This window comes from Lytechinus variegatus, chromosome 17, assembly GCF_018143015.1.
Source record: "Lytechinus variegatus isolate NC3 chromosome 17, Lvar_3.0, whole genome shotgun sequence".
Taxonomy (NCBI): domain Eukaryota; kingdom Metazoa; phylum Echinodermata; class Echinoidea; order Temnopleuroida; family Toxopneustidae; genus Lytechinus; species Lytechinus variegatus.
This window is the reverse complement of record NC_054756.1, coordinates 19,937,340-19,960,199: the sequence shown is the minus strand read 5'-3', so window position 1 is coordinate 19,960,199 and position 22,860 is coordinate 19,937,340. Positions and strand designations below refer to the sequence as shown.

General features: G+C 34.7%; 1 protein-coding gene across 1 annotated transcript; it reads right to left on the bottom strand.

Annotated features, from left to right (window-relative positions):
- Positions 1-6,738: 6,738 nt before the first annotated feature.
- On the bottom strand, positions 6,739-18,859 carry LOC121431136 (meiotic recombination protein SPO11-like). Its single transcript, XM_041628641.1, has 12 exons — positions 18,401-18,859; positions 17,794-17,907; positions 16,859-16,947; positions 16,249-16,315; positions 15,627-15,735; positions 14,977-15,063; positions 13,787-13,823; positions 11,931-12,040; positions 10,983-11,082; positions 10,541-10,578; positions 9,853-10,041; positions 6,739-7,505 (listed from the first exon to the last, which is right to left on the bottom strand). The coding sequence occupies exons 1-12, from the start codon at positions 18,547-18,549 to the stop codon at positions 7,386-7,388; spliced, it is 1,209 nt and encodes a 402-aa protein (XP_041484575.1). The 5' UTR covers positions 18,550-18,859; the 3' UTR covers positions 6,739-7,385.
- Between the last annotated feature and the right edge of the window lie 4,001 nt (positions 18,860-22,860).

Sequence of the window (22,860 nt, the reverse complement as noted above, 5' to 3'; positions counted from 1 at the left end):
TTACTGTTTTATTATGTATATATGGTATGGAAATTATGTTTTCTTTTTCTACTGTGCCTAGTGCATGTGTGATGTGCACAGATGTCGATTCATGTGTACATTTATGTTTTTCCACACTCGTGTTAGGAATTCATGTTGATTTATACTTGACCGGATATCAATTCATTATTTAACTTCCTGTTTATTTTCTCAATTAAGTTCATTGATTTATGATGCAAATCAAAGTTAGATTGACTTGAGTTCTATTATTTTCTTTTGCTTCATTTTTTTCATTTTGTCTGTCTCAAATCTGTGTTAAGATCTGCATGAAGAAATGTGATCTCAAGAAAACTTACGATCCAGGAGATAGGATGGTTTTTTAGTTGGAACAACTTCATGAGAGATTTTATCATTTACAGAGCTGATATCCAGTGCATGCTTTGGTCTATATGATACTTTCCGGTTTATTATTTCAATCTGTTTTCAGGGCGTATATTACATGGGTGTTGTACTCTGTGAATTTCTTTACCAAAAACCCTACTTCCTTCAGTACAAAACTATTTATTGTATTATTAAATCTTGTATCATTATATGAGATATCGTGTTGTACATTGTACCAGCTATAGACATTTATGTTTGTTAAAGTTTGCTTTCACTTTTATACATATTTATACAATATTATTATATCCATGATGGATTGTTACGATATAAAGTGTAAACCATATTGCTTTATGTACATCTATCATTTAACATGTAAAGTATTATTCATGTGTTTTGCAAGAACAATAATTTATCAGAAATCAGTGTGTAAATATATCATACAAGAAACTTGTAACATCATGTGCATTATGGATTTCATTATCATTTTCATAATTATGAACAATTTCCACTCTAAGTGGGATTCCTGAATTTTGATGTGATCGTAAAAGAAAGTTACTGCATTAGAGTGAGAATACTAATTGAATTGTACAATTTTTCAAGTATTCTGCTGATATGAGGTAATTATGACCTTTGACCCCTAAGCTTTTCCATGTGATCAAGACTTTCTTGCCTTATTTTGGTCAAGTGAAAAAGCAGACGATTTTCTATTTAGTTTTGTCGTGATGGGGTCTCATGTTGGAGACAAAATGTACATGTAGAAATTATTCTAATTATTAAAGGAGATATGTAGTGAAGTACATCAGAAGTAGAGTTTTCACAATAAAAAAAATGAAATAGTTCATTTAATCTTTTAATTATGTTGTCTTTTTCGTGTTTATTAGCTTTTAGTGTGCACAAGATGGTAATGTATTAAAAAACATTTAAATCACAAGGAGTCTGAAGAAACTATTGATCATACATTAAATTTATTGATATTTTCTGAAGAAACTATATATCATACATTTAATTTTAGTGATAATCCCAACAATCAATCCAGACGAAATACAGTTTTTTTCAAATCATATTGTAAAGAAACCCTTACAGACTGCAATGAATGCATTTCATTCTGATAATTTGCTGATTCGAGGATGTGTTAAAGCAAGGAGTTACAAGGCGTTTGCATTCCTAAAAGGCATATGGAAAATTTCATGGCTCTCCACCTAATCAATTGTCCCACAATCCACCATAACCATGATGACCATTGATGTTCATCGTTGACCTAAGACCCTGAGCCTCTGTTCGTCCAGGATCCCGGTACATTTCTCTGAAGTACGCGGACACGTGCGCTGCCGATAACAGAAAACAGGCTACACACAACACACCCAAGCCGACGACCATTAGAACATCCATCATGTGCGCGCGTCGGGCGAAGTGCAACTGCGCGGCTTCGTACTCCCGTGCCGTGAGTTTGTGTTCGTCCAATTCAACATTGCGCGGCACAAAACAGCTGATGACTAGGGCTGTTATGGCAATCAGTAGGATAACAACAGAGATGCGAATGAAGGTCGTGTTTGCTTGGGGTGTACGGCACGGCTCGTAGTCGTCGGAGCACGATGAATCAGTAGAGAGCCGTCTCTGTAGCACATCACGGTTAATGCTTGCCATGGTCATGTAATATTACGGCAGAAAGGGACTATTTTTTTCCTTGGAGCAGTGATTCAAAATGCAGGATTGAAAAGACAAGCTTTTGTGTACGATACATGTATATGGAATAGCTGTTTTGATACTAACTTTTAACATGTATCTCCTTGAATATTACATGGTAAGGGTGCTCACACTGTCAGTATTTCTCTTAACGGCACATTCTGTTGACCAATATGATTTTACGTTGTTAGTCAATCAATCAGACTACTCCTGTCCAGCTAGCCGCTAGGTGTCCAATTCCAAGGAAATCCAGTTAAGCATCAGCCTAGGAAATCAAGAATGCCATCGACTTGTCAGAAATGGTTAAGTTGATCTGGAATACACAAAGAGATCATAGCACTTCCGGTGGAGCCACATATATGTAAGTTTTGTATTTTTGAGAACATAAAACTGATGATGTACTGAACAGAAAGAGAGATCCAAGATTGGTTAACTTAGAATCAGATCAGACTGGAGTTTTATTGCAGATTTGAGATTGTTCTGTCATTCAACGCTCAAATGGTTCCAGTTGTCTCACTAGCTCTGCAATGTGGTGATGGTGAAGTGAATCACCTAAAAGAGAATAGGAAGAGACAAAAGATGAAGCAAACTTTGAAATATGAAATTCTAATTACACATCTTTTAATTTTAATGAACTTCTAGCATTATACTTGGTATATATTTCTCTATTGATTCAAAATATGAAAATAACTTTTATAGGGGGTGACATTTACATTGTAAGATGTGCCTCACGTAAGTACGAATTCAGCAATTAGCATTTTGCAACCTGAGCAGCATGATTTTATGAACTTCTAGCATTATACTTGGTATATATTTCTCTATTGATTCAAAATAAGAAAAATGACTTTTTTAGGGGGTGACATTTATATTCTAAGATGTGCCTAATGCAAGTACGCATTCAACAATTAGCATTTGGCAACCTGAGCAGCATGTTTTTATACCAGGGCCTAAGGGGATTATGTATCTAAGCAGTTTGTGTCAATAATAGTTTACAAAGGCACCATATGCAGGCATTCACATGATGTTATACATGTAGGTGGAAGTGGTATTATCTTGACTATAGAACTGGCTATATTCACGTATATATATATATACATATATGTACATGGTGAACCATGTGAAAAAAGTTGTAGATAATTGCAGATTATTAAGCATCCCTATATTTCACACTCCTGGTCCCCTGTAGTAATCTGAAATCAGATAATTGTATAATTATATAAATCTTGTATCTATTGCTTCATGCAATTCAAATTGAATGACTTCCTAAAGTGTGAAATGTATTTTGACAGGGTGTATACTAGAATTATACAAAATGCATGTCTATTCATGTGATACAAATTTCGCACCCCATTTATTTCATACCAACCTCCCTATCCTTTATCGTATAAATTACAATAAGTAACCATACAGTGCGTCCACCACATTCATGTACCAGCAGAAAAGGTTTTTTGTTTGTTTTTGTTAATTTTTATTCATAATGAAAGACCATACAAACAAATCAGTTGAAAAGTGATTTTATTTTTTTTTGTTAATGAGCAGTGCCTCTATTTTCAACTGCTCATAATCCAGAATATTTTAGATGAGGAATAATATACACCAATTGTACAAAAATGATAATTTAGATTCTCACTACCGGTAACATAATATTCTTTACTACAGCAAAGAGCCACTTTTGACTGCATATTTCTGTCAAATTTGCAATGAAAAAAAAAATAATTTAAAGTAATTAATGGTAAACATTTACTTACGAATTTTACCAGTGTAGTAACCGATCCTTGCCAGCTTTTCAGAAGAAATTTTGCAGCCTAATTGATGAAGTTATGGAATTAATTATCCTTTCTAATCAAATCCTGTCTGGTAGAATGACAGTCATTACCCTGCCTAAACTGCTGAATGGTAATCTCGCAATTCTCTATTTGCATTGCACCGATAGTCAAGTGTTATCAAAATACCAGACGAAATGTCAGACAATTCACCACCACCTCTGCTGTTTGAGAATGCCACGAGAGGTTGTATTTCAACAGAGAGCTTTTGTAATGACATGTGTACCACTTGTCTGAAATCTACCTTGCAGTCTGTACCACCTGTTGCGCACTCAATCAGGTCACATGGTTGGATCCATTGTTTTAGTGCATATTTATACACACTATCAAATACACATGTAATATCAGACCATAATGCATTATACCATACACGCAGCATACAATCATGTACAATTAGTTATTGTACAAAGTATGGATCCATTGTCTCTTTTTGTAAAGTGATGTTAGTTAAAGGGCAAGTCCATCCCAACAAAAAGGTGATTTGAATCAATACCGGTAGAGAAAAATACAAGAATAACACTGAAAATTTCATCAAAATCGGATGTAAAATAAGAAAGTTATGACATTTTTAGTTTCGCTTAATTTCACAAAACAGTTATACGCACACCCTGGCTGGTATGCAAATGAGGGGACTGATGACATCATCCACTCACTATTTCTTATATATTTTATTATATGAAATATGAAATATTCTAGTTTTCTCATTGTCAAGTGAAACAACGATTAATTTCTCCCTGAACATGTGGTATTAGCATTGCCTAATAATATGGTTCAGTCAAGTTGGTCCTTATTGTCAAATCTGTAAAAATTAAAATATTGTATAATTCAAACAATAAAAAACAAAGGAAATAGTGAGTGTGGACATCATAGAATGACTCATCTGCATGTCACTCCCGACGTCACTGAGTTGTGCATATCACTGTTTTGTGAAAAATAAGCATAACTTAAAATGCCATAACTTTCTTACATCATGTATTTTACATTCGATTTTGATGAAATTGTCAGCATTATGCTAGTTTGATTTTTCTCTGTTTATCTAAATCAACATTTTCCTGGGGTAGACTGGATCTTTAACTATGGTAATGTACGTAATGTATATTAAAGGGCTTCACTGCATGTTAGCTGTGAACCTCAGAATAGAATACACATCGACATAACATTGTCATCACCATCATAATGTTACAGTGGACAAACTTTCCAATACTTCCCTCATTTCCCTTTGTGATTTTTACAATTTTTTACTTTACCTTTCATCTCTCTTTGCTTTATGCTAAAAGGGCCAAAACTATCTTTATCATTTAGAATAAAGAATGCTACATGTACCTTTTTACACTTTAGAAAATCAGTACAATGAATTGATGCAAATCAATTTCAAATCATATCTTTATTGGAATATTCAAGTCATTTACTACTCAACAATCAAACAATGGCGGACAATATATATCAATATATCTCTTTATAATCTATAAAGTAAATGAATGACTCAATAAATTTTTGAAGTCTATTAAATTCATTAATATGAAGATATTCAATCATACCATTATGAAAACAAACTTATGAAAAACATAGACCTTTTAAGCCTGGAAATTTAAATTATTATAGATTCATCTTTAAAGAAATAAATGAGTATTTCTATCAATAAAAGGAAATGTTTTCACATTTGCATTAAAGTGAAGTAATTGAATTAAGCTTCGGCATAATAATTATAATGCATTGATAGCATTGTATCATTGAATAAAATCTCATGAGAAAAATAAGTTCTTTAGCTTCTTTAGATAAGTATATTGGTATCAAAATATATTGGTCACAATATAAATAACTATTTTTCTCCAATAAATATATTTACAAAGGAGTTACAATATACAACATATCTTTGCCATATTTACATAATGATAAAGAGGTATGCACAAATCTTGGATTTACATATTATGTAGTATTAATTGTGACCCTTCAACTCAAACCAACTAGTTGCCTGGCAAGGGTTTTTGTAATAAGCCAAAATAGTAAAATTTGCTCTAAAAAATATAAATAAAAGTTGATAGGTGAAACTAAATAAAAAAATTAAAAAAAAAGATGCCAGGGTTTATTTGACACCATTTTTCTTTGGACTGCTTGAAGTCTAACCCAGCTTGCACAGTATTCATGTGCATTCTCAAGTGAACTAAAAATTTCAAACTTTGTTTTCTCCATACTCTTAGAAGCACTCACTGATGTGAGGCAATAGCCTGCAAATTTTAATGATAATATACAACTATTGATTGCAATATGAACGATATTAACTGCTTGAATGTACAGCTTGTAATGTAAATTCTATTACATTCGTTTCCATTATCGGCTCATAAACAGATTGTGTAGTCTGCATCTGGCTTTACACAATCGTTTTCAGAAAAGAGAGGAGTTACTTATAATAATTTCTATGCCTGAAAGTAGATATGATCGCTTGAAAATTTCTATGCCTGAAAGTAGATATAATTGCTTTAAAGCCGAAATTTTCAGAAAGAACAGTTACTTTATGGTAAATTTACTTTTTATGGAAACACAACCTACTTTTTTTATCACACATCAATAATTTGTTCATATATAAATTAAATATATATAGGTATTATCATAAACATTGCCCCTGTAATGATGGCTGATAGTCCAGCTTACAAACATATTTTCGATAGCATGTATATTTTTTTTAATCTGCACTTGAAGCACCCGCAGAAATAACAATCAACATACACTTGGATACAATAGATTACTGGAGTGTGTCATCATCAATTTTCCAATTTTGCATTTCAGCATTTTTTATACCATATTTTGGTAGAGCATGACAAAACACCCCCACTACCAAAATTTGGTGGGAATCGGTCCGTAGGGGCCTGAGATACATGTATAACCTCATGAATACATAATTAGCCCCATTGAAGTCAATTTATTATTGGCCTAGTTCTAAACGTTGGAACCCGGCCAATAAAACATTGACTTTATATTCATGAGGTCATATTTCAGGCCCCCATGGATCGATTTGCACCAAAATTTGGTAGTGGGGGCATATCATCATGCTCTACCAAAATATGGTATAAAATTCTGAAATGCGAGAAAAGTTTTGGTGACATCATCACTTCGGCACTCAATAGCTTCTGGACCAAAACAACTTACAAGGTTACACAAATCACTATTACAACTAATCATTTTTAGGATCCAGGAGGCTACATGTATGTTCCTTACATATTCATATAATCAAATAGCCAATTATCCTTCTTATATTCAAACTTTTTTTCCTCTTTAAAATATTCTTCAAATTTTCACTTCTACTTTAATTTTCCACATTTTTTGCATACTGGTAGTCATACAACCACTGCCAACTAAAAGTCAAACATAAAGAGCACCCACAGACATAGCAAGAAATAATGAATTCATAGTTTATAAACCAATCAAGACTACAATATCGGTACATGTACATTGGTTATAGAACATTACTTTTCAATTCAATTTGATATAATAAACCATATTTTCTCAGTTCCTCAGTTCTTTTCAAATCCATCCTCCACATCTTAATTTGGTTGGTAGGTATACATCAGTGAGGAAAGTTTCTGAGATCGACGTCAAGCTCTGGATCTCAGCCTTGTATCCTGATCTCATCATTTCTTGAAGCTATAAAGATATGAATGGATTTGATTCAATTCAATTGTTTCAATTGCATGTGATTATCAATTCCAAAGCACAATGATCAGTATTACGTTTTATAAAACTATGATGTGGATCCTTGTATAATTGATACAAGGAATAATTTTCCTGGCATCGCATCGCAATTTGCTCCACATTTTTGAAAGACTGCTAGGCATAAAGTCTTTTGTATAGCATACTTTCACATAGGACTGTACATTCCTTGGTTGAGAGCTTTTCTCTTATGACCAAAAATTCAAATTTGTAAAGCAAAATTATTCCCTGTGATAAAGCATCCTGATCTAAAAACCATGTCCTGTCAATTAATTGGATTCACAATATGATGCAGCTATCGGTTGCAGCGGACAAGACGAAATTTGCAATGTCTCATGGGAAAAAGTCAACACATCTGCTGAGCGCGCTAGTGTGTATGCATCCGATTATTCACTCACCAACGCGGCTCAGCCGGTTTGCATTTAAGTGTGCTGTTTACCAGGGCCTTGGTGATGGGAGAGAAATTTGCTGCAGATTTCTTTGGGAAATTTAGACCGTTTTCAGTACATTCTTCCTCCGCTTATCCTACGGTTTTCATTTTTGAAGCATCTTTACACCAGGGCCCCGTCTTACAAAGAGTTGCGATTGATCCGATCGATCACAACTATGGACGGCCAGCAACATCAACATATGAAATGCTTGTTTGTTAAAAAGAATTTCTAGATATGAATGTATATCCATAAATTCATTGATTTCTGGACAATTTGGTGTGTTCTCCTTAGTTTACAAACGACATTTTACAAATTTCCTGTATGAAAAATTATGACACTGATGGATTGATTGGATCGATCGATCGTAACTCTTTGTAAGTAGGGGCCCAGAACTATGCACTGGCATGTGCTAGCTGCGCCATGCCAGCGTGTGATGTCGACTTAACAGATTGAAATTGGTCGTCCGCTGCCAATCAATAGATAGTGTTCTTTTATTGTGAATTCACCGAATTTAGTCATTAAACCCACTCATTAGCATATTTGTTGGTAAGCTACAATGTACAATAAATGACTGGTCATGTGAAAGATTTCAGTCAATCATTTGATTAGGATCAGTATCATTCTAATATAAAGATAAGATGCTGAGCATGATTCTGGCTGAATGATGCAGCTTAGACTTGTTTTATGGTGCCTTATGATTCCTCATTACTAGGTCCCTCGGAGAGGACCTTAAGCTGTTAGTCCTCTGGTTGCTTGCTTACAAGCATTCGTGCTTTCTTAGCAATCAGGCAAAAGAATCGCTATCATTTACAAAGAACGGAGCTTAGGGCTCTGTAACATACAGGGTCCGCGGAACCGGGGGGGGGGGGGGGGGCTGGGGAGGGGCTTCAGCCCCCCCCCACTCTTTTCCAAAACCGTGTAAAAAAAACATAAAAATGACCATATAATTGTGATTTTTAGCATGGTCAGCCCCCCACTTTCAAAAAACCGTTCTGCGGCCCCTGACATATAGCTTAGCGATTGACAATGTGGCTGGTTTCTATGATTGATTGCAATTGTGTATGAACAATCGTAAAATCAACCCCAAGATCTAAACCATTACAAGGAATGGGAGGTGTTAAGTTGACTTAGAGCCATGCTTACACGCCAACGTGCGCACGCTATTTACTGATAATAATATGCGACATTTGTAAAGTGCCTCATACAAATGTCTCTAAGCACTGCATACTATTAACCCAGCTTTAGCAAGGCTATCCTGATTAGACGCTCGAGCATTCAAGGAATTCATTCCTACCGGGTACCCATTTACTACACCTGGGTGGAGAGTGGCAAATGTAGATAAACGCCAGTGCTGATTTCTATAATTGATTGCATTGGTTATTGTGTATCACCTTATTTAACACACAATCTTATAAAAGGATACATGATTGTGCGTATCCCATGTGCATGATCCAACCAATGCGATGAAGTATTATACATTATAACATACACAACTGAAATTAAGTGCCACTCTAAGTCACACTATAAATCTTTGTGAAACACCTTCCTGAGCTTTGCAATGTACAAAGATTCATCTGGGCCCCAATCTTACAAAGAGTTGTGATTGATCCAAAATCACAACTACTTAGTATGGAAAGCCAGCTACGTCAAAATCTGAAATGCATGTTTGTTTAAAATATTTTCTAGATATGCTGTTTATTCATACAGTCATTGCTTTCTTGAAAAGTGAGGGTGCTTCTCTTTGTTTACGAATTTCCTATTGCAAAAAATATGACACTGATGGATTTCCATACATTTGAGGTGATTTGATCAATCGTGACTCTTTGTAAGACGGGGCCCTGAACACTAACCTCTGACATCCACTGAGGGAGCTCTTTATAGAATGGTCTTCTCATGAGATGAGAAGCTTTCTTCAGATCTGATGGAGAGAGTGGTATGAGTGCTTCCTCTGGGATCCTCAATCCTTTCACATCCGATGGCAATACACCAAGCCATCGTATGGATGGGACTGTTAAGCTGTGAGATTCGTAGCTTAAAGACTGTCAAGAAGAAATAATTGGACATTGTGAATTCGATGATAATACACCGAGCCATTGTATGGATGGGACTGTTAGGCTGTGAGATTCGTAGCTTAAAGACTGTCAAGAAGAAATAATTGGACATCGTGAATCTGATGATAATACACCGAGCCATCGTATGGATGGAACTGTTAGGCTGTGAGATTCGTAGCTTAAAGACTGTCAAGAAGAAATAATTGGACATTGTTAATCTGATGGCCATACACCAAGCCATCGTATTCATTGTTTAGAGACTATACAGAATGACATCTGATGATAATGCATGGAGCTTACAAGAAAAATCAGAACCTTCAAGTACATTTGAGTGTGGCTTCATAAGCCTCAACAGACTGTGGGGATTTGGTACCAAATGAGGACTAAACCTTCGAGGATTACAGATAAACATAATTTGTCATTGGCAGGACTTGGAATATTTTGTACAAATAATGAATTGATATTTATGTCCTGAATGAAGACTTACCCTTGATCCAAACTTGTATACAAAGAGAATTGCTAGCCCTGAAGAGAGAGAGGAGGGAGGGGGATGTAGATAATTTTACAAAGGAACAGAAATTAAAGTATCCTTTTTATATGAATTCGAACAATATAATCAATAAAATATCTAGATAGTTATCTATCTAACAGTCAAATTTATCATAACACATATATCAATGTATAGTGTTCTATGAGATTTCCACAAAATTCCTTTTTAATTGCAGTATTAGTTTTTGTATTCCATCATGTGGGGTAATTCATATCCTGGAATTCCACCCAGAAATACATGAAATGGATGAGAACCTAGTCAAAATCCTCATTGGACATGCACAAAAATAATTTTGTTTTTCCTGTCTTACTCGAAATAAACTGTCATATATTTGTATCATTCTTATGTCATCCCCATCTAGCATTGAAGCATATCTTACCATGGGGATCAGCATCTACAAGAGCAAATACAGGTATATGCATGGTGTCCCACAGCGTACGGACCAGCATTCTCGTGTTGATATCAGGGAATCCTTTACCCTGCACAAGAACAACAATAGGAATGTAAGGATATCTTATATACCCTCTCTCCAAAAACAAACAAAATAAAGTACTATTGACAACATTAACTCTTGGAGACAGTTGCAAATTTTGATACCGGTAATTCAATTGATCAGATATGTTTCTAGATGTAATTCTATGCCTCAATGAAAAAATAATTTTTTGGCCACCCAAATCATTGACACACCTCAGAACACTTCTGCCAATGCCCATCTACATTGTCAGCATTAATAAGGTCAATAATGCAAGTTATACTTAAGTATCTTCTTTAATACATATTAGGAAAATGTCATGGCCACTGATTTTTTTTATTTTTTTAATGGTCTTAGTTATGATGAATCATATTTCATTCTCACAGTGGTAGCAATTATTATCATCCATTCTCTAACATTGTTTGTAAAAAATAATTTTCAGAAAGATTTACTCAAAAAGTTAACAGCAATATCATTATTTTCATTACATTCCCTGAATGATTAGTGCACTTCAGGGGTGTACTTAAAATTTTTTGTTCAGCAACAGAACTGATGTACTGCACAAAAAAAATTCTTCTTCTCACCGTATTCCAACTCTTAGTATTCAGGAAAAAGCAAAACTGCAAAGGTATCTCATTTAGGAGACACTGGTCTCATTCAATATACATGTTAACTACTATTCATTCAACTTTTTTCAAACTTTTTTAGCAACAAAACAACGTACATTACTGAAGAACTACAATTTTCAGGATATTTTTCTTTTGCTAATCACACCTCATATCTAATTGCGGGCATTGAGGAGAAAAGAAAATGCAAAACTATCTCATTAAGGAGACAAGCATTCATTCTACTTACAGTAATGATGATGCAGTTAGGTATCCTGTCCAACAGACCATCATCAATTATCTTCTGAAAGGTAGCATCTTTCTCAATAATCAACACAAATCTAGCGTGACTTTGGATGTCTGTAACAGGATCTTGGTCAAGGAATAATATCAAACCAATACTTGAAATACCTATTATGCTGCTATGACTGCTCAACCACTTTAATGATTTCCTGTGTGTGTGTTTTGTAGATTATGAAAAAGAAATAATCTCTTTAAATTAAGTTTGTTGAGTTATCTACATGAGATATGAAATCATTTTCTCTTGTAACATTAAAGGAAGCTTTCAGTTTGAGATCAAACAATTAAACATAAATAAAGTTCTACTGTAAAAAAAATCAGATATTGCTTATTTACACGATCAAAACATAAAAAACAAGGTCACAACTGATCATGCCTTGAAGAATGTAGTTTCTAAGAGATGCCTTGGACAAGTGTTCTACAAAGTCCCCTGACTAAGCACATGGAAGTCCAAGTAATAAATCCCCAGCAAAGTCACTTATGCCCCTTAGTGATACCTTCCATTTTACCCTTTCCTAGCTATCGGATGTTGACTTAAAACGTCATCTCGTAAATAAATAATCATATCTGATACATATCTATAAGAATCCAAAGCATACACAAGCTGGAAAGAATTTGATGATCTGACCTGAGTCACCGAGAAGGTAACTTATGTCATCCAAAAAGAAAATGACAATTTCCTCATACTTACAAATATTATCTGTGTTGTCTCAAACTATTTTCTTATTGTGACATTGTGAACATGCATGAATAAATAAATAGATACATGATTGAATAAATAAATGAATGAATGACTAAATAAATAAATAAATAAGTGAATGAATGAATGAATCATCTCAAAGACACTACCAGCAGAAGTTGTCCACTATCTTCATAAGATATGAATACATTAACACAAAGCCTGCAATCAGTTTTGGGCATTGCCAAAAGTCGGAGACCAATCTTCCTCACGGGATTACTACAATAAAAGTGAGTTTCTATCTCTCATCTTCATATTTCAACACAGATAAAACAATAGGGCTGCAGGAAATATGATGCAGAGACATGTTGTAGGAATCCCTGCACAGAGGCATTTTGTGACTTTCTTGCAGCTTCATTGCCTTGTCTATGATGTTATGTGGAGATTGCCAGTGAAAGACACTTGTAGGATGCCTGCAGAAAGGATACAACTCTGAATTTTTGTATGGTGCATAACTGATGTGGTCAATGGTTATGCTGTAATATATTCAATACTTGAGCAATATGGCAAATTTTCCATGGAATATAAGTTCAGGGCAAACTGTAACATAAACTTTGTGATTGATACAGATAGTGGGGCTGATTTTTACTATTGATCATACACAATGAATGCAATCAATCTTAGAAATCAACTCCAAGATCAATCACAAAGCTATTTGTTAAAGCATCCATAATAAATTTTGATCGTCATCTTCATTAGATGTAGAAACATTTTATTTCCATCAATATATTCTTCATTTTCTTCATGGACATGCATTTCCATTCAAAGAAGGATGTAGATAATTTGACATTCAAAGATAAATAAAGCTTCTCCAAAAGCCAGTGTGCGCACTCCGAGTGAGAAATGGATATACTTGAAATAAATTCAACTAACATCAAAGGAATGCTACAGTCAATAGCTTCTTAACACAACATAATTTCATATTATATCCATTGCATGATTGTTGAAGCTGTAATAAAATCCCAAATCAATATTGTTATATTTCTCTTAACAAATCAGTGCTTTCATTATTTACATGTACCTGTACATGTACATAGAAATATCAATTACTCCATCTCAAAGGATACTTGTCACTCCTTCAACATGATTTGGCACTTGTGTTCCCTGTAATAAAGAAGAAATACAATTGCACAGAGCATTTGCGAAATGACAATATTTGCAACACACATTTTTTATCTTTTCTAGTATAAATCATATTGCATCAAAGGCATATCTATGAAAACAGCGACTGGAAATCATTTTAGTTGTGGCCTTTATCAACTTACATGCCATTTGGTTTTGGATGTTGTTGGTACAAGTTTCTTGCTTTCTTTCTCTTTCCTTTTATTTTCCTACCTTTCATGTTTTTTTCCTCATCTCTCTCTTTAATTATTATTTCATCAATTTGTGCCTCCTGAAAATGGTAGCCAGGTCATGTGCCCCCTCCTACTTTGTAAAGATGTGTCACTCTATTGCAGACATATTGTGCTAATGCTTCTAAAGGACAAGTCCACCCCAACAAAAAATCCATTTGAATGAAAAGAGAAAATCCAACAAGCATAACACTGAAATTTTCATCAAAATTGAATGTAAAATAAGTTTTGACATTTCAAAGTTTCACTTAATTTAAAAAAACAGTTATATGCACATCCTTGTCGGTATGCAAATGAGGAGACTGATGACAACATCAACTCACTACTTCTTTTGTATTTTATAATATGAAATATGAAATAATCTTATTTTCTCCTCTTTGTCAAGTGAAACAAGAATTAATTCCTCCATGAACATGTGGAATTAGCAGTGCTTAATGTATATGGTTCAGTCAAGTTGGTCCTTATTGTCAAATCTGTAAAGAATGAAATATTGTATACTTCAACCAATAGAAAACAAAAGAAATAGTGAGTGAGAGACATCATCAACCATTTAATTTGCATGTCACAGAGATGTGCATATCACTGTTTAGTGAAAAATAAGAGAATCTTTAAAATGTCATAACTTTCTTATTTTACATCCGATTTTGATGGCATTTTCAGCGTTATGCTAGGTTGATTTTCTCTATTTATTCAAATCAACATTTTTCTGGGGTGGACTTGACCTTAAGCATTTCCAATGGACTTTGTGTATTGTTCTGCCCAAGTAACATGGTTACTCCTCTTTGGATTATTACCTCTCAATGACAGACACGAATCAGGACTACCATACCAAGATTATTCCACCTACGTCATTTAGGATAGAATTCATCAGGAGACCAATACTATTACTTGTTAGCCATACTCACTGTTCTATTCCTGCTGCAATCAATGTAGGATCCAGAAACATCAGTAAAGCGTAGGTCCCCATAGACCAATCCTTTTGACGTAGCCAGCTGTCCACAAAACATAAGAGTAGAATAGGCATTAATGTTCTGGGAGGATATACTCTTTATCTTTTAATTTTAACCCCCTCCCACCAAAAAGATAAAAAATTAAAAAAAAGAAAAATAAATAAATTAAAAAAAAAGAAAAATATACAAAACAATAACACAAACTACACAAAAACAGGATTTTTAAATCTTATCATCAGTATAGCAAAAAAAATGTGTGTGCCTTAATACCTGCGACTGAATGGAATACTCCGAAGGAAGTGGAGGATGTGCACACATTGTGTGCGTGAATGACTGATTGAATCTGATGACCAGTGCTTAGACACATTCTTCCAATGTATTAAGTGCTATATAAAAACGGATTATTACTATCATGGTGTGACTAACCCTAATCCTTACCCTAACCCTATAGCATTAACAAAATTTTCACTGAAAATGCATGTTTTAATTAGATATTCTAAAACTGCTTGACACGGTGATAAAGCTATGAACAAGATCAAGTTTGGTAGGAAAGACTAATAATACAAACTTTGTTTAGATGAAAACGTAAATAGAGATAAGCTTACAATATGAAGGCATCGTCTTGGAACTTGCAACAGACAACATAGGTTATCAACGATGTCATCAACAATTGACTGACTGCCAAATGACTGAACATCGCTGTAGTACAGGTCTCTACACACAAAGAAAACACAGTTTAAATGAATAAGAGATAGTGTATGTTTAAAAAAAAAATTCCGTATCAAATATTTGCTAGGATGCTTGTTTGTGTTTTTGAACAGACAAAAAGGAATACAATAAAGAACATACATGTACATAAAATGAGTTGTAATACATAATAGAAATCAAAAAGGAAGCTAGCCCAATGAAGCAATGCTGATACAACATTTCTGTTCTTCCTATTAATAATAGGTGCTGTTTGAATACTGGTGGACAGGAAACAAATATTGAGTATGCTGCAACTTTTGCCTGCCTTGTTGCGAATAAATTTTGATGATGGGAGCGACGAAAAGGTACAGGAAGGCACAAATTTCATTTTCAATTAAAAACTATCTACATGTCTAATACACCAAAAATAAATTTTGTCATACTGTTATATTAAACAACTGTCCTTGAAATTACTTTATTTACCTCTTTAATTACAAATAGTGTGGGATGTTTTATGAAATGCACCAACTAAAAACTTACCTCTTTGTTGAATATGTATCGGTCTGTACAAGCCTGTAGCATAAGGCAAGAACTTTCAACATAAGAGCTAAAATTAGAAAATAAATATTAGAAAATAAATTCTTACTGGCAATCACTGTTACAAGAATGTTAATCAATCAATTAATTTTGTTCCAAAACTTCTCATTCTTCCACATTTATATCCTATCACAAAGGAGCAAGATTTTAAATGCTCAGAGATATCAGACATATCTTGTTAAATGAGCATGAGGGAGACAAATTCTCATTTCCTGTTTTCACAGGTACTTCTATATCCCAGCATTAATCAATTTCTTTTTAATCTGCTTCAAAACAAATGAAAAGCAGTTTGAAAACATCAATTTCAAAATAAAAAATACATAAATAACAAGTGCTTATATAAACAAATTGCATTGGTTTTGTTCACTGCTGTACACATGTTTAAGGACAAATTTACGACTTTGTGTTTCAAATCTTGCTGCACCACTGAATTTTTTGGGCATTCAATCAATGTCTGTCACACTCAATCATAGTTAGATGAATGTGAATTTGACAGTTTATTCCTTTAAATGCTGTTATTATCAATATTATTATTGCTTTGATTGAAACTTACCAAACTTATTTGTGGAAGTAGGTACATCAAATCTCACTTCAGTCATCTTTCCATCATCCTTCATCTCCAGTCCGACATCTTCTCTGAAACTGTAAGAGATGAGAAAGAAGGAAGAGGAGAGTTAGAGAGCAAGAGAGAGAAGGGGGAGTGTGAGAGAAAAGGAGAGAGGATGAGAGAAAATGGAGGACAGGGCAGAGGCAAGAAAGAAGGGTCAATGGGGGAAGAGAGGGGGTAGTGGAATTCGGAAGAGGTCAAATGCGAATGGTAGAATGAAAGAAAGAGGGTGTAATCATGGAAGAAAGAGAGGAAAAGAGATAGAAATTGAGATAAAAAGGCAGGAGTTATTAAACCAAAATTAAGCAACAAGATGGTAGGAAATGGGGGTTTCATGGGCAGCAAGGAAATGAAGGGATTAATACAGGGAAAGGAAAGAAAGTGAAAGACATGCATATAAGATCAATGTAGATTGAAAGAGAGAGAGAGATAATTCATGACAAGGGTCGTATCATTTTGCACATACCTTCACATGATTAGCAACCCAATAGCAATGGATTTTTTAAAAAAGTAGGAACTGTTTTGAATTGGTCCTTTACTTTATAGCTTTCTTATATAGATATGAATACACTGTACGAGGACTTTTTTAATACTTAAAGGATTTGATATAAAAGTGGTTTCATTCATATATCTACAAAAATTGTCACATTTGCATTCTATACAGAGAATACAATTTTTGTCAATAGAGCTACATGACAAATGATCAAACTACTCAGACACCAAAAGAGACCTTAAATGAGTTCAAATTGCTTCCTAAACAAATAGACTGCAGAAAGTGGAGAAAAATTATGTGAATCGTTAAGGCAATATGGACTTGATTGCAGTACTACGTGTTGAGTCACTGAACCAGAGAGATCCCTAATGATTTTGTAAATACCAACCTAACACTATCCCAACTGTTTCTCCTGCAGTAGCTAAGATGTGGTGCTTCTCCTCTGGCAATGCAAGTCACTATGTTTTCTACAACAGCTTCTATCCTGTGCAATACATCTTGACTGTCAAAGGGAAAATGTGTAGTTCAAGTTCAATAATAGTCAATAAAACCAAAAGTCAATCAGTCACAATCATAATAAAAGTCACAGAAAGAAACATGATTATCAAGTTCAAGAGGATTCTTATGATTTTTAATCAACATTGGATTTCATCAGTCCCCCTCCCCCCCCCCCCCCCAAAAAAAAAAAATGTTACTACTTTAATACAGACATACAACTGCAGACACTATTCTCAATCTTTTGTTTTTCAATTGCTGACTGAGAGACAACCAAATCAAAAGACTTTCTGAAATTAATGTGTATTTGTATATTTTCCATCAGAAAGTAAAAAATGTTAAATAAATAATTATTCTTGTAAATCCTTTCAGTTAGCCGAAGTGTAACTTCATAATTAATCTGCAAACTGTTTGAATGGAAAAATAGAAAACATGCAGAAAAATTCCACCGTTATAAAAAAATAGAAAAAAACCCTCTAATTAATGTAATTTATATTTACCTCCCAATGCATTTTGTTCTCACACATTTCACAGCTTCTAGGTCTCTTGTTTGGCAAAACTGTTCTCTCAGCTTGCGAGCTCTGTCTTCTTTCTTCAAATCTTCAGTCAAATTATCTATTTGTGTCCAGAATTCAACTTCATCAATCATACTCCGCTAATGCTAATCCTGTTTGGAGTACCAACCAGTCCTGTGTCTATCAACAAATCGCTTTTTAAACTTTTTGAGCTAAAAAGTAAAATGCAGGTAGATATAGATGCCAAGTGGAGATCAAAGTCAAACTTGAGTTAAATGCCTTGTGATGCCAAATCCACAAAATCTAGTTGAATTTGAATCATTTGCAAAGCCCATGAAAAAATGTTAGAGTCGGGACCGGGTTAGGGTGAGTCATCCAAGTTTTCAATTTCTGTGAAAGTGAAAAAAAAAACAGTTAGGCCGAGATAACTTCTTTTTAACCTTCTTTTTCAACCTCTAGATCTTACTTAATTGTTATGTACAATAGATCCAACAATACCTACATTTAGATCAAACATATAGAGATCTATAAAGTTAGGCCTAACAGGTAGATCTTCAAAGTCTAAATTTCATAGAACTAGATCTACATCTAACCTAGATGGGGTCGACTTAGAATTAGAAAGCACACACCAATTCCCATCCGTTTGTATTAAGAAAAAATAAACATTTTCCACAAAACCTGCAGCAGAACATTTTATATAAAATAAATTAAATATTGATAGTATACAAATGACAGGGTATGTAGATCTACTTTGCAAATTAGGGCCTATACCCCTGGCCCTGGGGAGTGTTTAATGAAAGGACTTGTCGGACGTTTTATCCGAAAAGTACTGTTTTATCAGACAGTTACTATGGTAACAGTGATTCTCAGCCAATCATTATCAAGGAAAGTTGTCAGATCTGACAGCTTGTCGGACGAAAATGTTGATGAAACGCTCCCCTGATGGCTAGAACAAAACTGTTGACATCAAACAGTTCCAAAATTGCAGAGAGGAACTGAAGATGCCATCTCTGACCGAATTAGTATACTTAACCTCGCAGTACGTGTGAGTGACCGGGTCTGATGTTTCACTTTCTTCAGTCAAACATGGTTTGGGCTGGCAAACAAAGGAATTAGGCCCTATCGTCTTTTTATTATGGTGATTTTATTTATGATGGTGGGCCCCAAGTCTGCGCACCTAACAATTTGAGTTAAGATTTAACATGAATTTCTTCTTATTTCACAAAATATTTTGGTTAAGTGTTCCTTACATTATTAAGAGTAAGTGTACCAAATTTCTCATTAAAAAAAGAAAGAAAATATAAGATTTTCTTGAAAAAAACTCGGGCAGTCATTTTCAGATTGAAAAAAAAATGGTACCCAATGTCTGCGCACTCATTCACTTTGCACACGATTCGGGGATTTTGATGACAAAAGCTGCATTTTGAGGCTGTCACATGAAATGCCATGAATTCATTATTTTTCCACCATTTTGAGTCGAATTTTTTAATGAATACCTGCCTATGTATTGCATGTGTAAAGTTCGTGCCCGTTGCGTATCTTCTTTTACTAATCGCGCAGATACGCGGGTGCGCAGACTTGGGAGACCGCGCAGACAGGGGGAACTGACCATACTTTATCAACTCTGACATTTTTCTACCCATGGCATGGTCTACCAATCTCTTATTTAGATCATTCAGCGATACAACCGAGAGGTCTGATGTTCTAAAGCTTGGTCTACCCGAATACGAGGCTGCCCAGCCCAGCCGCATACCCAGACTTGCACTCATCCTGGACCTGGGCAAGGCCGACAGGTCCAGGGCAAGCCGAGCCGAGATGCTGGGGGTGCAGTGCCACTGCCAGTGGCAGTGGCAAGCACTCATTCAATTCAACATTGATTCTGCTTAATAACCTACAATCACATCACACGTATAACTCCTTACCGTATTCTTATTTTCTGCATTCTTATTTTCTGCACTAGTATCAGCGTAATTTATAGTAATCCTCCTCTTCTGAGACTGAGTCAGTAAAATAGAAACAAGACAGTAACAGCTGATTGCATGATCGATTGCATAATATCGTGAAAATCGATCAACATTTCACTTATAATGTTTTGATCGTAGATGGCGCTAGACCAAAACTGGATAGGGCCTTGAAAACTGTGAAAATGCAGTTTCAGGGGAGAGATTGATCATGACGTGTAATGCAAAAACTTTTTTTTATATGAGCCAATAAAAAAGCGTATTCGGGACTTGCACTTAATTGTTTGTTGATAGATTTAAAGAAAAAAAAAATAAATGCGACTCTCTCTGAAACACCCCCCTTTCCTCTCGGTACAGCCCCCGCCAGCATGGCCATGCAGGAAAAAGTTACAAGGGGCTGGAAGCGATTTAGCCCTAAAAATGTTCAGACCCTGAAAACTTGAAATAATAATAATATAATAATAATGATCCCCGAATATCCTTATTTATCATGTTTATATCTGCAGTGTTAACCTATTGCATAGGCATACTAAATAAAACAGGCAGGGTGATATCAATGATAACCACAGAATTATGTTTGCAACGGTTTAAAGCTTATATAATGTTACAGAATTAGGCAGTAAGTCGTGAGTATATAGTTGTAGCCCCCGAAAAGAACAAAATAGCCCCCCCCCCCCGCTCCGACCCACTATAGGAAAAAGAATTATGATGATTTTCCAAAATAATGGAAATGCATACACTGTAATGTCAACTTTAACAACTTGAGATGTAAATCAGGGCTGTGAATCAATTATGGTACAGAATCTGCAAGTGACAACTTTCAAAAGTAAATTATTGTTATAGATGAGTCAAGGCGTGGATCAGTTTAAAAACAGGGGCGGTGCCCATGTCAGGTTATTTTGAAAGGGACAGGATTATATTGTGTTATCTATATCTTTGCTCAGTGAAATAGTCCTTTCTTTCCAATTATCAGTTCACAGCAAAAACTGCGGTGTTAACCGGTGTACACAGAGGACCAAACCAGTTATTTTACACCGGTGTTAAATTGGTGGTGTTAGTCTTACACCTATAGGTGTTATCAAAACACCTTTGGTTGTTACATTTATACTCTTTGGTGTTATGTTCAATCTCTAGGCTGTAATTTTAACACCTCAGGGTGTGGTCCTCTATTAACACCAATTGGTGTCAGTTTTAACACCACAGTTTTTACAGTGTTCCTTTCTTCCTTCCTCATACGACATTCCTCCTTTTTTTAGAGTTTCTATGATTATTAGGGGAAAAATCATGAGAGGTTAATATCTTGGTCACATTTGCACTACGGCGGCCGTACGGCGAGTCGAAAACAGTCGTTTTAGTTATTTTAATTCAAACCACCTATATGTAGTTGGACAAAAAATGTTAAAACAGCTGTTTTCGACTCGCCGAAGAGCAAATGTGATCACGGTATATAAGTGAATTGAGCGTTAAACTTGACAATACAGCTATGTCACTCTTTTGTGCGTTTTTGGTAACGATTTCCAGTGTCTCACATTGATTAGTCTACATGGTTTAACAATAATAGGTACAGGTATGAGATGGATATTGGATAATCTCATAGCGATTACAAGGTCTTAATCTTAATCTTTTAGTCTCTTAATCTATCAATTCTTCCTTTTTTCCTAAAAGAAAGTTCATATACATGGACACACTTCGACATGATATCATCAAAATAAAATCGCATTAATGAACAGAACGTTTTAAGAAAAAAAATAATAAAATCAAAAGTACCAAATTTCCGAGAGGAATAACGGTCTCGGGTCAGAAGCTAAATCATCATCATCACCATCATCATCATCACCATCATCATCATCATCATCACCATCATCATCACCATTATTGTCATCATCATCATCATCATCATCATCATCTCGTCATCAGCATCATCATCATCTACATATAAATGTTGAAGGTTTAAAGGAAACCCATCAAAGATTGGAAAAAGTTAATTATTAGATTTGTATTTTTATTTTTGACATTAGGAGCAGCTTTCCCGTAATAAGATTAATGAAATGTCATTTTCTCAAAAAGATGATTTTTTCTACACCTACATAATATATCAACAAAAATCATTATTTCACACCTTCTCCTTGTAGATTAAAAAAAATACTATTGAGCTTAAAAAAGAGGAAATTTATGCATTTTATAATAGGTCCTATGGGGCAGATTCTCGTGTATGACAACATAATAAAAGCATTGTAATAGCTTGCCTAATCTTCGGTGGATTTTTCTCAAAACTTCAAAAAAACATCTGCAATGTTTCATTATCATTATTATTTATTATTTTTCTGTTATTTTTACACAAACTTTTCTTGAGGGTGAACTTTCTTTAAGATGTCAGCATATTACAGGCGCGCATGGCTCGGCATGCTCGTTGTAGCTAGCTGAAGTGAAAACGCTGGAGCAGTGAGGTGCGAACACTGAAAGAAAGAACAAGACAAGTTGAAA